This window comes from Gallinula chloropus (assembly GCF_964237585.1).
Source record: "Gallinula chloropus genome assembly, chromosome: Z".
Classification (NCBI taxonomy): Eukaryota; Metazoa; Chordata; class Aves; order Gruiformes; family Rallidae; genus Gallinula; species Gallinula chloropus.
In genome coordinates, this window is record NC_140089.1 from 50,175,814 (window position 1) to 50,195,133 (window position 19,320).

Consider the following 19,320-nt stretch of genomic DNA (forward strand, 5'->3'; position numbering starts at 1 on the left):
AAGGTTTTGTATCTTAGTATATGCTGTACTGACACTCCATGCCATACTACCCCCTGCAATTTCTCTTTTTTGAAAGAGAATGAAACGATTCTTGGTTTTATCAATAAACAAGAAAAATAATTGAGATAATGCAGCTCTGTGTTATTTCAGTCAGTTACACAGTAGAACATCAAGCTAATATAAAAGAGGTGTATTAGAGAAATTTAAGTTATAGAAGAACCATTTGATTTAAAGTTATTTTATTTTCTATTTAATTTGGTGGTTTTCTTCTCTTTCAACATGCTCTGCTTTCACCTGAGTTCCCTTAGATTTTGTGCTTTACTTTCAATCAAGAATAAAAATTGTATACATATTTGAATGTATGAAGTAATTTCTTTACCCCTGCAGATTTTTCTAAAGAATGAAATGCTGTATCCACAGTAAGTAAAGAGGTTTTGCTTTGAGAAGCATAAAGTATATGTTCGCTTCAACAGCAAAGAAACATACTAAACCTACGCTTCAAGGAAAGAGTAATGTATAAGGGTAATCTTTGGTACCAAAATTAAGGGCACCTTCTCATGTTTTTGAATATGAACACAACAGCAAAAATTCTCTTTAAAAATGGTCAAAATGACCTTTGAGTGGTTCCATGTAGTAGGTATTGACAGTGGTAGTTAAAAAACTGATTGGGATGTTAAGGGTTGTGTCACAGCAGGATTCAACACAGTAACAATTGATACAGTATTTGATGTTTCCCCTACCTTCTAACTCTTATGGGGTTTTTTCCTAAGACAATTTTGTAACACATTTTCAGTCATTCGTAACACCCTCAAAATCCCTTAAGGGCTCCAGAACTCAAAAGCAACAAAACCCAACCAATCACAGTACGACCAACAAAAGCTGAGGTTATAGTACAAGATAGAAATAGTCCTCTAACTGAAGGCATTTACAAATTTGTTTGATCTTATGGATTTCACTTTCTCTAATGGATTTCACTTTCTCTAGTTGATTCCATCACAATATTTTCTGCCAAAGCCCGGTTTACTTCCTGAAGTGAATATTCCGTCCTCTGAGGATTTATGTGGGCTGTCTGACCATGGTGGCAAGTCAGAAGTGAGCAGGCTATATTTTTCTTCTTTCATTCATAATGAATGTGTCACTGGATCCTGTAAAACTACTGAGTGTACATTCAGGTCTTTTTCTTAGTGAAAGTGGCACTTACTTGAACCACTGCAGTCAAGATAGCTTACTTATATAGCACTTTACAGGTACAATAGCTGGCTATGTACTTCTCACAAAATTCCTTTTTCCAATGGCTTAGTGAGTCTTGAAAAATATCCTCACTGGGATCCCATTGCCATTCCACAACATCATTATGATGAATTGTGTATTCTGTACTTCTTATTGTATTTTACATATGCTTTATTGCTGTATGCATTTCCCTGTTGTTAATTTAAGTGCTCCTCTGTTGTGTAATACATACAATGTTTTAAACTCTAGTGGCATCCTATGAGGACTGGCATTAGAAAAGTACCGATACTTCAGATCGTCATAATAATGATACTTGACATGTTTTCCATGTAAATCCTTTGGGAATGGCCAAAATCCATACAGGTGAATTTCATCACAAAATCTGGTAGCAAGTGTATACATGAGGAGACCAGTGCTGGGTCGTTTAATGTGGACCTTGTTTGTCAGCCAGTACCTGGAAAGAAATACAAAGTACATTAAGAAACTCTTATACAAATTCATGTGAAAAACCTGTAAACTTATTTTATCTGTTATGTATTACTCAACTCAGGGAACAATCTCTTGCTATAAACTTTGACCTTGCAATATCCAATTCACCTCACATCAGCCCTATAATTGAATTTGATCAGCTGGGTGAGTACTTCACAGATTGCTTGTCTAAATAGAAAGGAAATGGAAATAACAAACACAGTAAGAAAGTGACTTTCAGAAGTTAACACAAGTGAGGCTTTAATTACTTTCCTTGTGTGTAAAGTTTCCTGTTTGCTAATGTCAGTCTCCAGAAAAGCAAAATCTTACACTAATAAAATAACACTTTTTAAAATAAAATAAAATTTTACTTTTTAAAATAAAAATGTTTTGTTTTGTACTCAACTGACTGAGTGGTTGTGGATTTAGGAGCTGCCATGAGTTTTCAAAGAGGCAAATGATGGATATGTGCAGAAGGAACGTGTGAACTGGATTCCAGCATGTAGCTTACATAGGTACCTTCCAAATCTGCAACCAACAATGTTTTACATACACAAACTTCAAAAATAGAACCATTAAAATAATGCCAGCTGTGCCAACACTGTGTCATGGTTTTACCCTGGCTGTGAGCCAAGATCCACACAGCTGCCTACTCTTTAAAGGAAAAGAGGAGGGGGAGAAGTGTGTGTGTGGGGGGGAGTGTGTGGGAGGGAAGGGAAGGGCAAAGGAAGGGGTGAATAAGAACCCAAAACCAAGAAACCAAAAGCCCGTGGGTTGGGTTAAGGACAGTTTACTAAAATAGCAGAAAGATAAAATATAACAATGCCAACAGGACTCTAGAGCAAAAAATATATGAAGCTGTTGATGCACAATGCAGTTTCTCACCAAACCCACAACTCAGCCTGTGCCACCCAGAGCTGACCTGGAACCCGACCGTCCCCCAAAAACCATGTCCTGGAGCTGGCCCCTCCTCCTTCTCCCATCAGCCCCCCTATATACTGAGCATGATGTAACTGACATGGAATACCCTCTCTGGCCAGTCTGGGTCACCTGTCCTGGCTTCGCCCCTCCTTTCTGAGGAAAGTCCTTGACTGTCTGACAGCAACGAAAAGCATCAGGGTGTCATCAGCACTGCTCCCAGTTTAACTCTCAAACACAGCATTCCATCCGCTGCTACAAAAGAAGTTAACTCCATCCTGACCGAAGCCAGGACACATTGCTCCTGAGCCTGACTCAATGTTTAGTTTGCTACTGCTTTATAGAATTAAAAAAAAAAAAAAAATTAAAAAAAAGGATTTAGAAACTTAAACCTGGATATTCTGCTGGTACACGGTAGTCATGCATACTTTTGTATTGGTTAAACTGTGGAAACAAGTGGCTGCAAGTAATGGAGGTAAGCAAGTGGTTACATAGCATCACCACACAAATGTGAATCATTGCATTGTACCCCTATGTTATTTGCTAGATGTAGGCTGTGAACTGCTTCTACCATAACCTAGACAGGGGCTCAAGGGAGATAAGCCTCATCAGACCAGAGTTACCCTTCTGCTAAACAGAATTACAGTAACTTTAAAAGAGATTGTTTTACAGGCGTTTGGCAGAGTAGTGGTAGGAACATCCCACTCATCACTATGAGGAAGGATAGCAAAAATGTATTTTTAATCAAAGCTTAAAGTGTCTTAAAAGCATCAGATGCTGTGCAACATTAAAAATAACTATCCCATTGAAACTGTTTCACTCTGCCAAGACTATTGGGCATAAAGACTAATGTTTTTGAATCACAGATACATATGTATGTGAAAGATTTTTTTTTTTTCATTATACTGTTTCTTTTATTGAAAGCTGGAGGATTCTGCAAGTAGAAAGCAGTTCTGGGCTGAGTGATTCCTTCTCCAAAGCCAACAGAGGGGATTACTCAGAATTGTGTTATAGCTGTAATAAACAGAATGGTAAAAAGCATATTTAGGAAGAAAATCTAATGCAGAATGGTTACATGTACCAATGACAAATGTATTGAATATAATTTTTTCATTGTTATCATAAACTTGAGTTTTCAGACAGAGGTTTCTGAGATAAGATGCTAAGTAGTTTGCTTCCTAATCTCAGAAACTCCAACATTTTAAAACAAGAAAAGCCAAAGGAGAGACTCCAATTCTAGAAGACTTTTTTTTTTTTTTTAAGTTTCCTTATAGAAGATTAATTGGAGAAACAAATCTGACCATTTTGGCTACTTATTATCACAGATACAGAAAAAAAGGTAATTAATTTTATAGAAACTAGCAGCTATCTTTTAAAAGCTGGTACCTATCTAATCACATGCAGCCAGTCATCTGTAGCCAAACAGCAATCAAATCTGATGCATCTGATACTACACAGCTCAACTGTGTCATCCCAGCTGAATTTCAGTCTTTCAGGAGTGTGACGACCTGAATTTTTGAAAAGGACATGACAACCTCTTACTTTTCTGTAAGAAAAGAGTTTCTGTAAAGGAATAAGTATATGGTGAAGGAATAAGATATAATAAAGATCCTCTCACAATTATAAAATATAAAAGCAAATCTCTCTGTCTGCTTGTCATATTCAGCTATAATGCAAAAGGGAAGTTTAACTTTCTCTTAAAAATCCAAAAGACACTCAGCTTCTGTACTCAAAATGTAGTACTCAATGCACTTACTATTAAAATTTTGCAACTCGGGATCTACTTCAAATGAAAAAAAAAAAACCCTTGAAGCACATCTGCTACTTTGAATGAAAAAAATCCCTATGCAAGTAACACAAATAATGAAACAGAGGCATTCTGTGTTCAAGGCTGAAGCTTCCTGCAGATCATTTGTTCTCTACAAATCTCTGGCTCCCAGTTTCTGCTGGAATTGATGAAATTGGTTTTGTGCTGCAAGTAGAATTTGTGACTCTGGTCCTGAAATATATGTGTCTTTCTTAGTCACTCAAGTAACTAATATGAAACCTCATTACAGCTGATTTTCAGAGGTTCGCTGATGTTGTAAATGCATTAACCAATTTTTGCATCAGCTTGCAGATTCTAGAGCTTTGTTATAACTTTGGTTTAAAGCCTAAAGATACCCTGCTTAGCTATTTATCTAGGATGCACTCATTTTCTGTGTAACTAAGATTACAGTGAGAGGGAAACAACTTACCACAGATCTAAAAGAGATCTCTGTTTCTTATAACTAATATTAACCCATGACCAGCTCCTGATTTTCAGGCTAGATAGAGAAGTAAGTTTAAATAACAAAGGAATAGCTGCATCTTCCCACATTAGAAAAGGGGGTCTGCTATTGAAGCATCACTACTAAGCCTATAGGTGGAAGGCTGCAGCCACACAGAGCAGCACTACAGTGTTCCAGTCACCTGTTCTCTTGATAGTTGTGGTAAAACAAAGTTATGGGCACATGCTGTAAAGCAGATTGCTGAATTTCTCAAAATGTGCCAATGTGTAAATGTACTAAATTTCTGTAACAGTGAAGACTTGAAGTTGAGTAGCTTGAATTCAAACAGATCTCACTTCAAATTGCTTTTAAGTATGTGGCTGGTGGGAACTTAGTTCAGACATTAGCAGTATATCACAGTTCTCAGCTTAATACTTATAAATTACAAATAATCCAGTGGTAAGTGACAAATACAGCACCACTAAAAAAGACCCAACCAAAAAACCCTAACAAACCATACTCAAAAAACCCACAAATGACCATGAATATTTTCAGTATATCTGAAATAAAGGGAAGGCCGGTTCAGTACTTAATTTAGACAGGTCTATGTGTCCGATTTTTATAAAATGACAATAATTATCAGGACTACCAAATAAAACTAAAAAAAACCACCATACAGAAAAACAAACATAAAAATTTACCATAAGGACACCCTGTTGGTATCAGCAGGTACTGGTTCTACCTAGGCCCTTCCACTCCTAATCCTTTCTTCTGATACCCTCCTATTTTCACCTTGGCAATTCATCCCAACTTCAAGCATCTTTCCCTCCAAAACATTTTTACCCGGCTCAGACATAATATGCAATATTCCACGTTGTATGGGATCTGATGCCATAAGAATACTGCATATTATGTCTGTTGTCCACGTCACCTGTGTTCTCTCCCATCCAGCTCAATATGGGTCTCTTTTCCTTAATTTTAACTGAGCATACATTCTTCAGAGATATTTCATGTGAATTTAAAATTTGAAAAGTGATCTCCTGCATGTTATGTTTCACTGTATGTATCTATCCAAAGACATCTTTCAGTATTTCTGTTATGACTAGAGATAAGTTTTGACAAGAATGGATTTCTGCCAGCATTATTTTCATACTTTTTAATGTTCTAGCCATAAAGGTCCTTTTAATTGCTTTTTAAAAGTAGTATCTTAGTGAAATCTAATTCATGTAGTTCCACAGCATGAGTAAGAGTAACATGTTTTAATATTCTGTATATAACTGCCAAAAATTATATTATCTTTACTATGTTAATGATAAAGTATAGAGTAGTGGAGAAAGACTTGTTAGATAAAATGATTTTATTTTAAACTAAGATACAGGTATGTAAATTCAGCATCTCAGTAATGGCTTTTGCCATAATCCTGTCATCACTTAGGTTGATAGATATGTCAGCATATCGTTTGTCTAACCTCTTTCTCAAAGTAGAGTGACTCAGCCACTGTTGATATAGACTCCAGCTCAACTAGCTACAGTTGGTCAATATTTTTCCTGTGTTATGGGGGCACAAAATGGGGCACAGTGCTACAGATATGATCCAACAAATACTGAGTAGAGAGAAGTAGTCACTTTCCTCGTTTGACTAGCTATGGTCCTGTCAATATAGCCTCCCCTCCCTCCATGTTTTTGGCTCTTTGCTACCAGGGAGCACTGACAACTTGTTCTCTTCTTCCTGTCTGCCAAGGTCTCCAGGTTTCTTCCAGCAGAGCTGATAGCAGACACTATGATAGCAGACACTCAGCCTACAGCCTGTACTGCTGCAACGGTTACCCCTTCCCAGGTATGGGACTCCAGATTTGTCTTTCCTGAATTTTGTAATGCTTGTGTTGGCCTATACATCCAGTCCAGTCATCCAGCTAGACTTTGACCTATCTATGTATACAGTCATCCAAACCACAATATCCTAGCCTTAATGCAAGAATATAGTGGGAGAGAGTGACAAAAGCCTTGCTGTCCCTGAGGTATGCAGTGCTCTCCCCTCATACACAAAGTACAGGATTTAGTATAGCTACATTTAGTAAAAATGCATAACCATCTCTTTGTGAAGCAAATGCCTTCTTAAAAGGTGCTTGTCTTGGTCAGGTAAAATCATGGGGTTTTTTTCTTTTTCACACTGGCAACAAACAATAAATTCTAATTGCTACTGTTAGAAAGGAAAAGATTTTGACATTTTTTTCTTGTGGAAGCTTATCTTCATACTATAATAAGCAAGCTAAACCCCATAACTTTGTAGTAAAATACCACAGTTTCCTACTATATAGGAGAAAACTGCTTTGAAAAACTATAATCAGTAGAAAGTTGTATATACCAGGGATGCAAAGTAGAGGATTATGATTGAAAATACAAAATAAACCTAACAAATTTGAGAAGGAAAAAAATATATATCATTTAACAAACAGGAAGTGTAAATTATGCAGAGAATGGCCTGCAACAGCTGGCAAAACCTCATTGGATGGTATTTCTTCAGAGGTGCATGTGAAAGTTAGAACTGATCATGAACTGCATATTAGTCAACAGAGCAAACTAAATGTACGTTTATCATGGTGTTTGTAATTTCAGGTGTTTTTATGTGGATTTTTGCTATTCCAGGAGCTGCAAGAAGGCTTTCCACTCTTAAGTAAAGAAGCAGAAGCCAGAAAACTTCTCTCTGCCAGGAATCTCGAGTCTCGCACCTGCTGCACATCTATTAGAATCAATGGGATTACATTTCTTTGTCGACAAACTCTGACTTCTAAATATACATTTGAGTATACTTTCATTTTTTAACAGTTTACTGTATCTTTCAACCATCACAAACACTCTTTTCTTAACCTCATCTGACCTCAGACTATTTAACTCAGCCTTGCCTGAAAGAACTTTGAAACAAAGTAAAACCCAATGAAAAACAAGAAGAATAATTTAAAATTTCAAGATGCAAAAGTCTGTCCTGATGAATATGAGATACATATGTTTTTTACATCCATAATCACTGGTAAAACGTTGCATTGATACTTACATCTGTTTTTGTGGTTTTAGGGAACAAAAACACTTTGGCCTTTAAAAATACTGACTTTGTTTCTACCAGTTCAAAACATCACCTGTGGTTTAACCTAGAGTCAAAATGACCAGACTTTCACCTGTATCTAGCAAGACACTTTTACATTCAGCATGACCAGAGAAAAAATGTTAATTGACTAGCATGTTGCTACCAGATAATGACTTCTTGCAGCTAATGACAAAAATTAAATTGAAATAAACACATAAAAGATATACATCTGATTTTAAAATAATGTTAAAATTATCTTATCACAAGATTGTATTACAATGACTAATAGATGCAAAAGTTGGTGCTGATCATTGCATTAACTGGATACTGGGGAATTCATATGGCAATTGTTTACACTGCTAAGGTGGAATAGATGACTTCTGACTAGATTAAATCAGTAGCTGTGTTTTCCCAAGGCTGTACTCAAAATGACAAGAAAACCTGACATGATGGGTTACATTAAAATACCAGATAACTTAGCATATTTAACATCTTGATTTGACACATTTACAAATTCCATCAGATTTGAAAGTATAAATGGGATCAGAATCTGGTTGTGTATATTGCCATAGATTTTTAATTAATTTCTCCAGACAGGACTGAATCTGAGAAGATATATGTATATGTTATAACCCTGAATAATGCTGAAATATTATATATCAAGCTCTGTTCTTTGAACTGATCTCCAAGTAAACCTACTCATACATGCTGGCCTGTCACTGAAATCCTGTTGCTTCCACAGCCACTACATGCAAAGAATATTTTTAAAATAGCTTTCTGAATATTTTTTTTTAAATATTAGCAATAATGAGAAGTTAGGGGCAAAAGTGTCGTGAGTAAGAAAATGTTTCAGAGTTATTCAAGAGTGTCAGTGGGAGAAGCTAGAGGATGTATATTGTCTCAGTTACACTCAAAAATATTGTGGAACAGGACAAGACAGAAAAGCAACATAGGTTATCAGAAGAATAGAATACTACATGAGGAGCATGAACAGACTAGCTTGAAGGGACAACTAAGTGGGGAAATGACAGCTCCAAAATTAAGTAGTATGTAAAAAGAGATGGAGATATAATTACTACTTTAACACAAGCACTGCAACATAAAAAACTCTGGACCCAGTGGAGTTATTCAGTGGTAGGTCTAAAATAAAACATATGCAAGTCCTTTTTCATTCAAAACACCACTGAACAGAGGAATTAATTGGAACATGATGTTTTGGATGACAGTGGCCAACTGACTAGAAAAGATATAAATTGTTAAATTTCACAAACATAGTGGTGCACATGAAGCTCCTTCTCAAGGGTTTAACAAGATACTGGCTATGGAAGAACATATCACAGGGTAAATGCTTGACATTTCCTCTGTTTCTAACTTTTCTTCTAAGCATCTGTGTTGGCACCACCGGAAGATCTACTTAAACAGCCACTTTTATGGTCTTGGACCCAGCATCTTCTTTCTCTAGAATGTGTTAACTAAAATAACTTCCTCAAACTCATGAAGTCTCCATCTCCAAAGAAGAGCAACAAAGCTGATGAAGGGTCTAGAGCACAAGTCTTAGGAGGGAAGTGGGGTTGTTTAGTCTGGAGAAAAGGAGATTGAGGGGAGACCTTACTGCACTCTGTAGTGCTTAGGGTTTAGTTGTGGACTTGGCAGCACTAGGTTAGCAGTTGGACTTGATTGTCTTAAAGGTCTTTTCCAACCTAAACAATCCTGAGTCTTTGTTAGTTCTTTCACGTCTTCAATGAGATTAATCTTGTCAATGATATTATTAACCCTTCAACTGACCCTCACAATTTATGTAAAAATATTAATAAAAAATTTATTATTTATCTTATTCTTACTGCCCTCCTTGGGTTGGAGGCTGCACAAGAAATCTAGAGTGTGAAAGAATTAAAATATGAATAATAAAACTGAAAATGTGACAGATACAATGAAGACGCTGCTGTCTGCATGAGATCAAATATTGCACTTTAAAGTGCAGAGAGTTCAGAAGAGCTGAATCACTCCCCAAATTTTTAGTTTGCTTTTTAGCCCACTTAATTCACTACATTCATATAATAGGTTGGGTTTTGTTTAGGGGTTGGGTTTTGGGTTTTTTTTTTCTTTCACTCTGTCACTTCTTGCTTGTAGTTTTCAAGGAACACTCAAGAGTTTGGACTTAGCGTGGAAATCTTCCTTAGAAAGAAAAGGAAAAGACTGACAAGATCAATGGTTAATGCAGTCATATGACACACCTTGCATTGCCACAGCTAAATGACAGCATGGTGAGCAGGCTGCCATTCAGTGTCACCACCACTGCAGAGAATTTTAACCTCTGTGAGGATAGTCTTAATTGGCTATGGCAAAATAAAGAGTATATTAAAGCTCACTGTCTTAGATTAAAATGGTTCAGCATCCCTGTGTGGGAGACTATACGACTCTGCACCATTGCTATCTGCTCCCAAAACAGCTTTAATCAACTTTTGGAGAATTACCTCAATATGAAAAGGATCTGCTAAGGACAAAGAAATATCAAAATATTGTCCTTCTATCAGAATACTTTTATTTGAACCACACTAGATCCTCCCTGTTTAATCTAAAAAAAGAAATTATTGACCTAGGTTTAGTAGGAAATAACAGAATGAATAAACCACTTTCGCATTTGAGATAAAAGCATTCATGAAAGAAAAAAGATCCATGCTTAATCATTGATGAATCAAAACTAACAACTTTTTATGTTAAACTTCCCTTAGTTTCAAAACATAAAGAGCCCATGCTGTAAGGTTCTTGATTCTTCCTTTGTAAGCAAGGCCTTTTAAAATTGCCCATATATTTTTTTCATTCTAACATAGAAGGTTTCCAACAGGATAGACAGACAACAGCCCTTTCAGAAAAACCTGGCAGAAAGTGACTGCTGAAAACATGGACCTCAACCTGGTCAGATGGGGGAGAAGGCAAGTTTAAGTCATTACAGGTGCTATGTACTATAGTACAAATGGAGAATGAGAGCCATGATCTCCCATTTGCTCAGTAACTTCTGGAAGAAAATAGCAGCACATCTGTGTGAAAACTCTTTTTAACAGGCACAGCAGTTCCTCAGAGCAGACCTACAAGACCAAGCGCCTCTTACAAGGCTGTGAGAAGGTCATGCTGCCCACAAAACTGCAAAGCTTAGCATTAATATACCTGTGCTGTGGTTTAACCCAAGATGGCAGCTGAGCACCATGAAACTGGTTGCTCTTTCCCTTACCACCCCTGTTGCACCACCCATTGGGTGGGGGGCAGACGGGAGCAGGGGGAAGAGGAAGGTAAAAAAAAGGAAGCCAAAGGCAAACCTTATGGGTTGGACAGCTTACTGGGACAGCAAAGGAAGGGAGAAATATTAACAATAACATGACTTAGAGCAAAATATACAAACTTGGTGGTATACAAAGCAGTTTCTCATCAAGCCCCACAACTCAGACCCTGAAGCTCAAACCTATCCCGAAGCTGGACTACATCCAAGACATGTATCCTGGAACCATGCACCCCTCACTCACTAGGCCTGCTTTTATGCTGAGCATGAAGTCACGGTATGGAATACCTCCTTTGTCCTGGCTGTGTCCCTTCTCAGCTTCCTGGGTGTCCCCCACCTTCTCATTAGCAGAGCAACATGAAAAGCTGAAAAGTCCTTGATGGCTTGGCAACGCATAAAAACATCAGTGTGTTACCAACATCGCTCTTATCCTAAATCCCAAGCACAGTTCTGTACCAGATGCTACAAAGAAAATTAACTCTATCCTAATTGAACACAGGAAAACCTGTCACCCAGTAATAAAGACTCTTTTCCTAAGTACTTATGCCTGTACACAAAACTGCATTTCAACTGACACCTCATCATTTTCTTCACTTAGCCACAAAACTTTGGTAAATGCTCTTTTATTTTTCACACTATCATGAGGTACACACTATCTGTGAAATGTTAGTGCCTGTGTACCCAGACAGATACAAAACCATTGAAAAACTATCAGAGTAAGTAGGTTTTTATTACAAGCACCTTCCGTTTTATAAGAAGTTGAGCTCCACTTGGTTTGTTCCAGCAGCAAATCATAAGGTCTTATAGAAAACTTCAAGCAACAGGAGTTTGCTTACAGAAAAAAAACCTAAAATTCAATCAGATTTAAGAAATAGACAATATACATTTATTGCTATTCAAGACAACACTATCCCATTAATTCTGCAATTAAGCCACAGAACCAGGGAGAATATTTATCTATTTCTGTTTTTTAAAAGCTACTGAAATTATATTGAAAAATACTATGTGGGAAAGCAAACAGCTAGTTCACTTTATATTTCACTGATGAGAATGTTACAACAAAATCCCATGCAGCATGTAATTTAAACCAAGATTATTGCTGCTAAAGATGTCATTGTACAGCCTTACCCATGTTATTTAATGTTTATCCAAACAAGTATGTCATTCAAAAAAGTAGAAGTGTAACTGATATATTGTTAGATTAACCAACAAATTTTTAAGAATCATTGAAGGTTGCCAAACATGATGGGAACTATCGGAAAGGTTATTCCAAAGGAGGAGATCATGACCACTGACCCATGGATCACCCGCCCTAATTAAACCACCAATTTAAAAGAAAGAACTATATGAGCATGTACACTGATTTACAGGAGGCAAAGGGGCTATTTTTAACCAACCATATAATGATATATAATATATATGTAGTAGAAATACCAATATGTTAATATTAAGTCTATAAATAACCACTGATCTGGAGTTTGTTGTGTACTGTCTTAGGACAGACACCCATATATGTGCAAATATGGACACTGCTCTGTGTGCATATTGGGGTATTGCACAGTAGGTAAATACACACACACCACTCCCCCCCAGCTATGGGACAAGAAGAATAGTTGCCATCAGTGTAAACAGCAACAGTCAATAAAGTTTCTTGCATTAATTTGCAATCTTTAAGCTAAGTCGCAGCAACAGGAATGTAGAGATACTAGCCCAGGCCCCTGTATCTTTTCTTTTGCTATAATACATTACACATAGCACTAAGAATTGTCTCCAAGTGCTTCTGTGAAAACAGAATTGGTATGGCTTCCAAAATGCTAAACATCTCAAAGTAAGAAAGTGATGTTTGTCTTCAAAAGCGGGCCCAGGTGTGAATGTTTTGCTTTCATACCATGAACAATATACTCATGATCAAACTGGCAACATAACTTATGTGGTGATTCATAGAGATACTATCATTACCATTATTTTTACACTAGCACAGTACAGGTACACTGAGAGCAGCAAATAAAATTGTTTACTGCACTTCTATATCTGTTTTGCATGCACATCAACAGCCCTTTTGAAAATACAAAATTATTTCTTTTAATACCAGGGAAGGTCCACCCCTGAAACTCTCAAGTTGTTTAACTGACTTCCACACCAATACAAATGTGCTGAAAAATAAATTCTTTAATGATACTGGACATGGGACTGCCAAAAACATTACACATGAGGAAACTCATTCACTTTGAATTGCAGTGCCATTTACATGCTACCGGCCTGTCAAGTGTTCTGCACTGACTTCAGTCTGAAAACAGTACAGCAATAAGCTTGCTAGAAGAAATTGCTTGATAAAATAGTTTAAACTCCTATGTGGGTATTTCTTGACATTTACCTGTTAACAAGAAAAATCACAGAATCACAGAATCGTAGGGGTTAGAAGGGACCTCAAGAGATCATTGAGTCCAACCCCCCTGCCAAAGCAGCTTCCTTTCCTGGGACAGATCACACAGGTAGGTGTCCAGATGGCTCTTGAATATCTCCAGAGGAGACACAACAATTCCCCTGGGCAGCCTGTCCCAGGGCTCTGTCACCCTCACTGGGAAAAAGTTCTTCTGCATGTTGGTGCGGAACTTCCTGTGCTCCAACTTGCAGCCATTGCCCCTTGTCCTGTCCCCACAGACCACTGAAAAGTGGCTGCACATTTACGCCTGTGTCCCAAACTTGAGATATTTATAAACATTCAGAAGATCCCCTCTTTGTGTTCTTTTCTCAAGGCTGAACAGTCCCAGCTCACTTAGCCTTTCCTCACAGGGGAGATGCTCCATAGCTTTAATCATCCCTGTAGTCCTTGGGGGCTCTCCAGGAAGAAGAAAATCTCTCTGCAGGAGATCCCTGTCTGTTTGATACCAGGGAGCCCAGAACTGGACACAATACTCCAGGAGGGACCTGAGCAGGGCAGAGGAGAGGGGGAGGATCACCTCCTTCGACCTGCTGGCCACACTCCTCTTGATGCACCCCGGGTATCCCACTGGGCCTCTTGGTCACCAGGGCACACTGCTGGCTCATGGCCAACCTGTCATCCACCATGACCCCCAGGTCCTTCTCCACAGAGCTCCTTTCCTCCCCCCAGACTGTACTGATACCTACTTCAGCATCAAACATTAAAAAAGCTAATTGAGTTTAAACACTTGCAGTAGTAACATCACTGAATATTGTCCTGTACAGAAAAATCTTAACATCCTTTAGTCAACAGTTTCTGCCAAATCACGAGGCTTCAGAATGTCTCATACCAAAATCCATCCTTGAAATCAATCATGACTATGGAACAGGAGAGCTTAGCTTACATTTTTTTTCAGGGTGGGGGAACTGTTCCATCTTTATCATGTATTATGTTTACTTCTACAACATAATCAATATTACAATGCAAGTTTGAAAATTCTTAGAATTCCCTTTCAAGCTCCACAGCTGTACTGCTACTCAAAAGCAGTGGGCTAGGCAAAAAAAGTCCTTAAAATGTTCCCAAAGAAAAGTTACTTGGATTTTTTGCACCCTCTAGAACCAGTGAACAGGGCTACGTTAGCAAGCAGTGGGAAACATTAGGAGTTCCTCTGTAGGGTAAGATAGATGACGCAGAGTACAGGATGTCCATGTCATACCCATTGCATTTTGTTTTTCATTGCAGACGGAGTTGATGTACTTGGTGAACTACACTTATGCCCCAGTTTTACCTGAAAATAATGTACTTTAAGACCGTTCATGACATAAAGAACAGTAAAACAGACTGATCAGGACACTTGTAGAAACTTCCAATGAAAAGTATTGACTTAAAAGGTAACAAAAACAGTCTCCAAGATACTTCCTGAAGACTGCAATTATCAACTTTGGGCAATTCTTTGAGGTATCTAAAATTAGACTGCTGTACATGAAAAAGCAACAGCACTTCTTCAATACTGAAAGTTATTGCCCCTTGATTCTCATCAGAGACTAGGTACTTGCAAAGAAGGAAGATAATTAGAAAACTCTTGCCTGGTAGCATAGGCTCTGGTTCATTCAGAGAAGAATGACTGCAAATCTGATGTTAGCACAGTAGCTAGACTTGTTTGCCAATGTCCTGCTTTGGATGTCATTAAGTAAGTAAGTGAATAATGGAGAGTAAAAGTGTGCATGTGTGTGCTTGTAGGCGAGACAGTGAAATAACAGTTTTGATACAGAATATCCCATAAGAAACAATTGTTTATTTTTCAGGACAATGAAAACCAAAATCAAAGCAATGGATCAAGGACATCATAAATGTTATGTGATAAAGATTATTTTAGGTGAAGAATCAGGTTGGAAATAAGAGGTTTGCAGAATTGAACTGCTTATAACGCAATGCTATTGTTAACAGACTGGACTTGATCTACTCCAAACTAACTACTGATAGGAAGATCATCATGTCACAACTATGGGATATCCTACTCTCTCCCATGGAACATTATAATCTGCATCCCTGCAATTGGAGGAAAATTATAAAGATGATTCCAGGGTGAGGACTATATTCTATACCATGGAATAAACTCCCTTTGAAGACTGAAGTCAATAATGTGTAACATCAGGTCCAGATAGATGCAGTAAAACATTATGTTCAAACCTTTGCTACTTGTTAAGACTGACTTCAATTATATAAAAGAAAATCTGACCTCTTTTACTTTAATCAGTACTATCTGAAGTCTCTTTTTAGATATCATTACATAAATCCGTTACAGGCCCTTAAATTTATTCAATGCAATAAACCAGATTAATCAGATATAAAGCCTACTGATTTTCCCATAAGAAATCCCATGGCTGCCATTGAATTAACCAACCAGACAAGCCAGGCTTCATACAAATATAAAAGTAAATGACTTCAGCAAAACAAAGAGGCAGAACTTATTGCTCAGTATGAAGATCACAAAACCTTTAAACAGTTAAAAAGCCGTCACTGAAGCATGTGTTGAAGAATGTGTTTGAACATAAACAATTGGCTGCATCACAACTTAATGTAGAGCTTCAAAAGTGAGAGATTGCCTTATAATTCCCATTAGATATGTTAAGCACACTTAAAAAATATACAGGACTCTAAAGGGCAAACCCTTTCACAAACTGACGCTGCTCATTTACGGTATCCTATTGAGCTCTAGCTTTCACTGCCTACAGAGCCAAACAAAACGCCAATTTGCAGCAGAGGACATTCAATAGACCAAGAAAAACCTGTTTTAAGACACTGCTTGACTTGGTCAGAAACAAATACATGATTCCTATGTGGGAGGCTGTAGAACCTACTACTGATTTTATAAGCAGTAACTTCCTAACAGAAATTCCTATGGTTTTCAAGCAAGGAGATTGAGAAACATTTTTCATCCAGAAAGATTTTCTGTCTTTAGCTTGTCTTCCTCAAAGATTTTCTTATATGACAGCCTTTTGGATTAATATCTCTTTCCTGCTAGGTATTTCAGAAATATGATAAAATACTGCCATGATTGGATAGTATGTGCCAAAATAATTTAGATATTTGTCCTCTCCACTGTATAACTTATTTTCTTTCTGCGGGTTTCGATATGTATGTTTTAAATGTATCAATAGAGGTATCCAGCAGGTAGGTACTACCATTATTACTGCTGTAATACAAATAAAAGAGAAAAAAGGTATTTTGACAGTTTTGAAAGAAAACAGCTAATTAGTTAACTAAACTGCAAGATTACAAATTCTTTTAAAAGGCAAAAGAAACCCCAAATATGCAAATGCATTTTAAATATTATTTTAAAAGGCCACTTTTTTGATTGAAGATGAAAAGGAAAATCTGAACAGTCTTAATGTTATTATTATGCTAATAGTCATCATATATCTTCAATGGCTTTACAAACTTACAATCAGCCATATCATTATCATTGCATTACCCTTGTCAATGAGTAGCCTACTCCTCTCTAAACAGATAAGGTAGGAAAAGGAGAGATGTTTGCTACTAACGTCAGAGAGCTGAGATTTCCAAATGCATTAGACAAATCTTCCTCTACTGATAACCTCTCAAACCTTCTTCCCCCACCCCAGAACTCATTCAGTTCACATTCTAGTTGACTCCACAGCCAAGTAGCATGATGTCTTTGGATCTGCTCCCACTGTGAAACATCCCTGGTGAATCAAAGAAACACACAAACTACAGCAATTCAACTTCTCTATGAAAAACACGACAAAACCCTTTCAGGCAGCAGAAATCCCCATTGTCATTCATAGTCTACAGGTCAAGCCCTGTGTTTTATTTCCAGTGCTAGCTTTAAGAAACCCTCTGTAACTGGCCACACTCTACCATCTCTTGCATACAGTCTCTATAGCATGGTTACACTTGTGAGGTCTCATGTAGACACAAAGCTACCTATTGTTTGCTGGCATGTGTACCCCACTGTTTAGAGCAAAGAACACAAGGCAGCTTTGAGGGACGGGTTACCTCCCATGATTTTAAAATAGCTGCTACATCTGCAAAGGAAGACAAAAAGAAACACCAAGATTATTTCTGAAAGTGTCTGATCATTGAGAGCTGTGTTCTGTAGAGAAGCTTCTCTCTCTTGCAACTTCCATACGTGCCCTGTTACAGATTAAAAGTGAGAAAGACCTTATCTTGAAAGTTCATGCCAAACACTAATGTTTCAACCAGTCTGCAAATCCCACATATAGATTTTACATTGTAGGAGCAGTCTGGAACAATACAGGACAATTAAATGTTACATTTAATCTGAAGCTAAAGATTTTTGTGTAAACTGTACCACCTGTTGGTTTCAATATGACTGATAGATCCAATACTTCCTCTATGCCAACACTTCTGGTAAGTGTGCCCACAATGAAAAAACCTACTCAAAAGTCAACATCTTCATGAGCCTCCAAAATGTTCTGAAAACAGCAGTTGCACTTGATCTCCATAGGGTATTATCTCAGATCCCTTTACAGGTCTGCTTTTCTTGCAAGTTGTAGGACAAGATGACTAGTCATTCAGATTGATAATTCCCCTGTATCCAACCACTAGTCAGTAAATTACAACTAAGTTTAAAATGAAAGTCAAGTTCTAGCAATAACCTTCTCCAAGTCAACTTTATTTGACTACTTCACCGAATATATAGACTTCAAAAAGTGCAAATAATGACTCGTTCCCACTAAATACAGAATGTAAAATAAGTAGTCTTCACAGTGGTCAAGAGGCATACCACCTATATTTTCAATATTGAAATATTTTATAAACCACTGTTTTATAATTGTTTAAATAATGTTTAAAATATTATTTTTAAAAGGTAGAGATAAAAGTAATAATCTTTTACATTTTAGTAGTAGCAGTTGTTTTCTTATTTTTTGCTGTGGCCCACTAGTTGAATTGTTGAAGACTAAAGGTCAAATCTCAAAAAAGGATTTTAATACAGCAACCTTATCCTAGCAAAGCCATAATGAATCCACAAACAATGTTAATCTCCCATATACATATAGACATGTTCTTATGTCTACATATGAATATAAGAGCAAGACATACAAGAACAGGATTCAGAGGAACAAACTCTACTGAAAGAAAATAATGACAGAATACACAGTGGGGCTGAGACTTCAGTCTAGCCTGGAAAGGAAATGAAAACTGTTGAGACACGATCTGAAATGTAGACAGCTGGCATCTAACTGAACTATGGTGGTGTGCCTTCTGACACCAAAGAAGAATCTGGGTTTTTTTGTCTGATCATTTTTTAAAAAAACATGTTCTGTGCTTATAGAAAAATCACCACTCATGACAGCACTGACCTAACCACCTGGCCTCTCTATCTCACTTGTGTCTGAAACACAGGAGTGCGTATCCTTCTTCTCACTTTCTAACTAGGTCTCTTAATTCTTTGATGCAAACTGCAACAGGCTAGTAGGCTTCACCCAGTCTCTGAAAAGCCTGTACTTGGCTAAACCCCAAAACTACATCAGCTAAGTGCAACAATATGTCAAACTGGAATGCTTATTCACATTTGCAACAACCCAATGACTTGGAGTAAAAAGTAACTGACAGCACCTGGAAGCATCATCTTTCATCTCTCATGGTCACCACAGGGCAGGGACACCTCTCCCTAAACCAGACTGGCCTTG

The 19,320-nt window shown here is 37.4% G+C and overlaps 1 protein-coding gene across 1 annotated transcript in view; it reads right to left on the bottom strand.

Annotated features, from left to right (window-relative positions):
* Positions 1-1,401: 1,401 nt before the first annotated feature.
* ST8SIA4 (ST8 alpha-N-acetyl-neuraminide alpha-2,8-sialyltransferase 4) overlaps positions 1,402-19,320 on the bottom strand; it is a gene marked incomplete at both ends in the record, with an annotated part of 54,006 nt that continues 36,087 nt past the window's right edge. The window contains one exon of the mRNA XM_084278009.1: positions 1,402-1,684. Coding sequence (XP_084134135.1) covers positions 1,402-1,684 — 283 coding nt within the window. The remainder of the gene's footprint in view (positions 1,685-19,320) is intronic.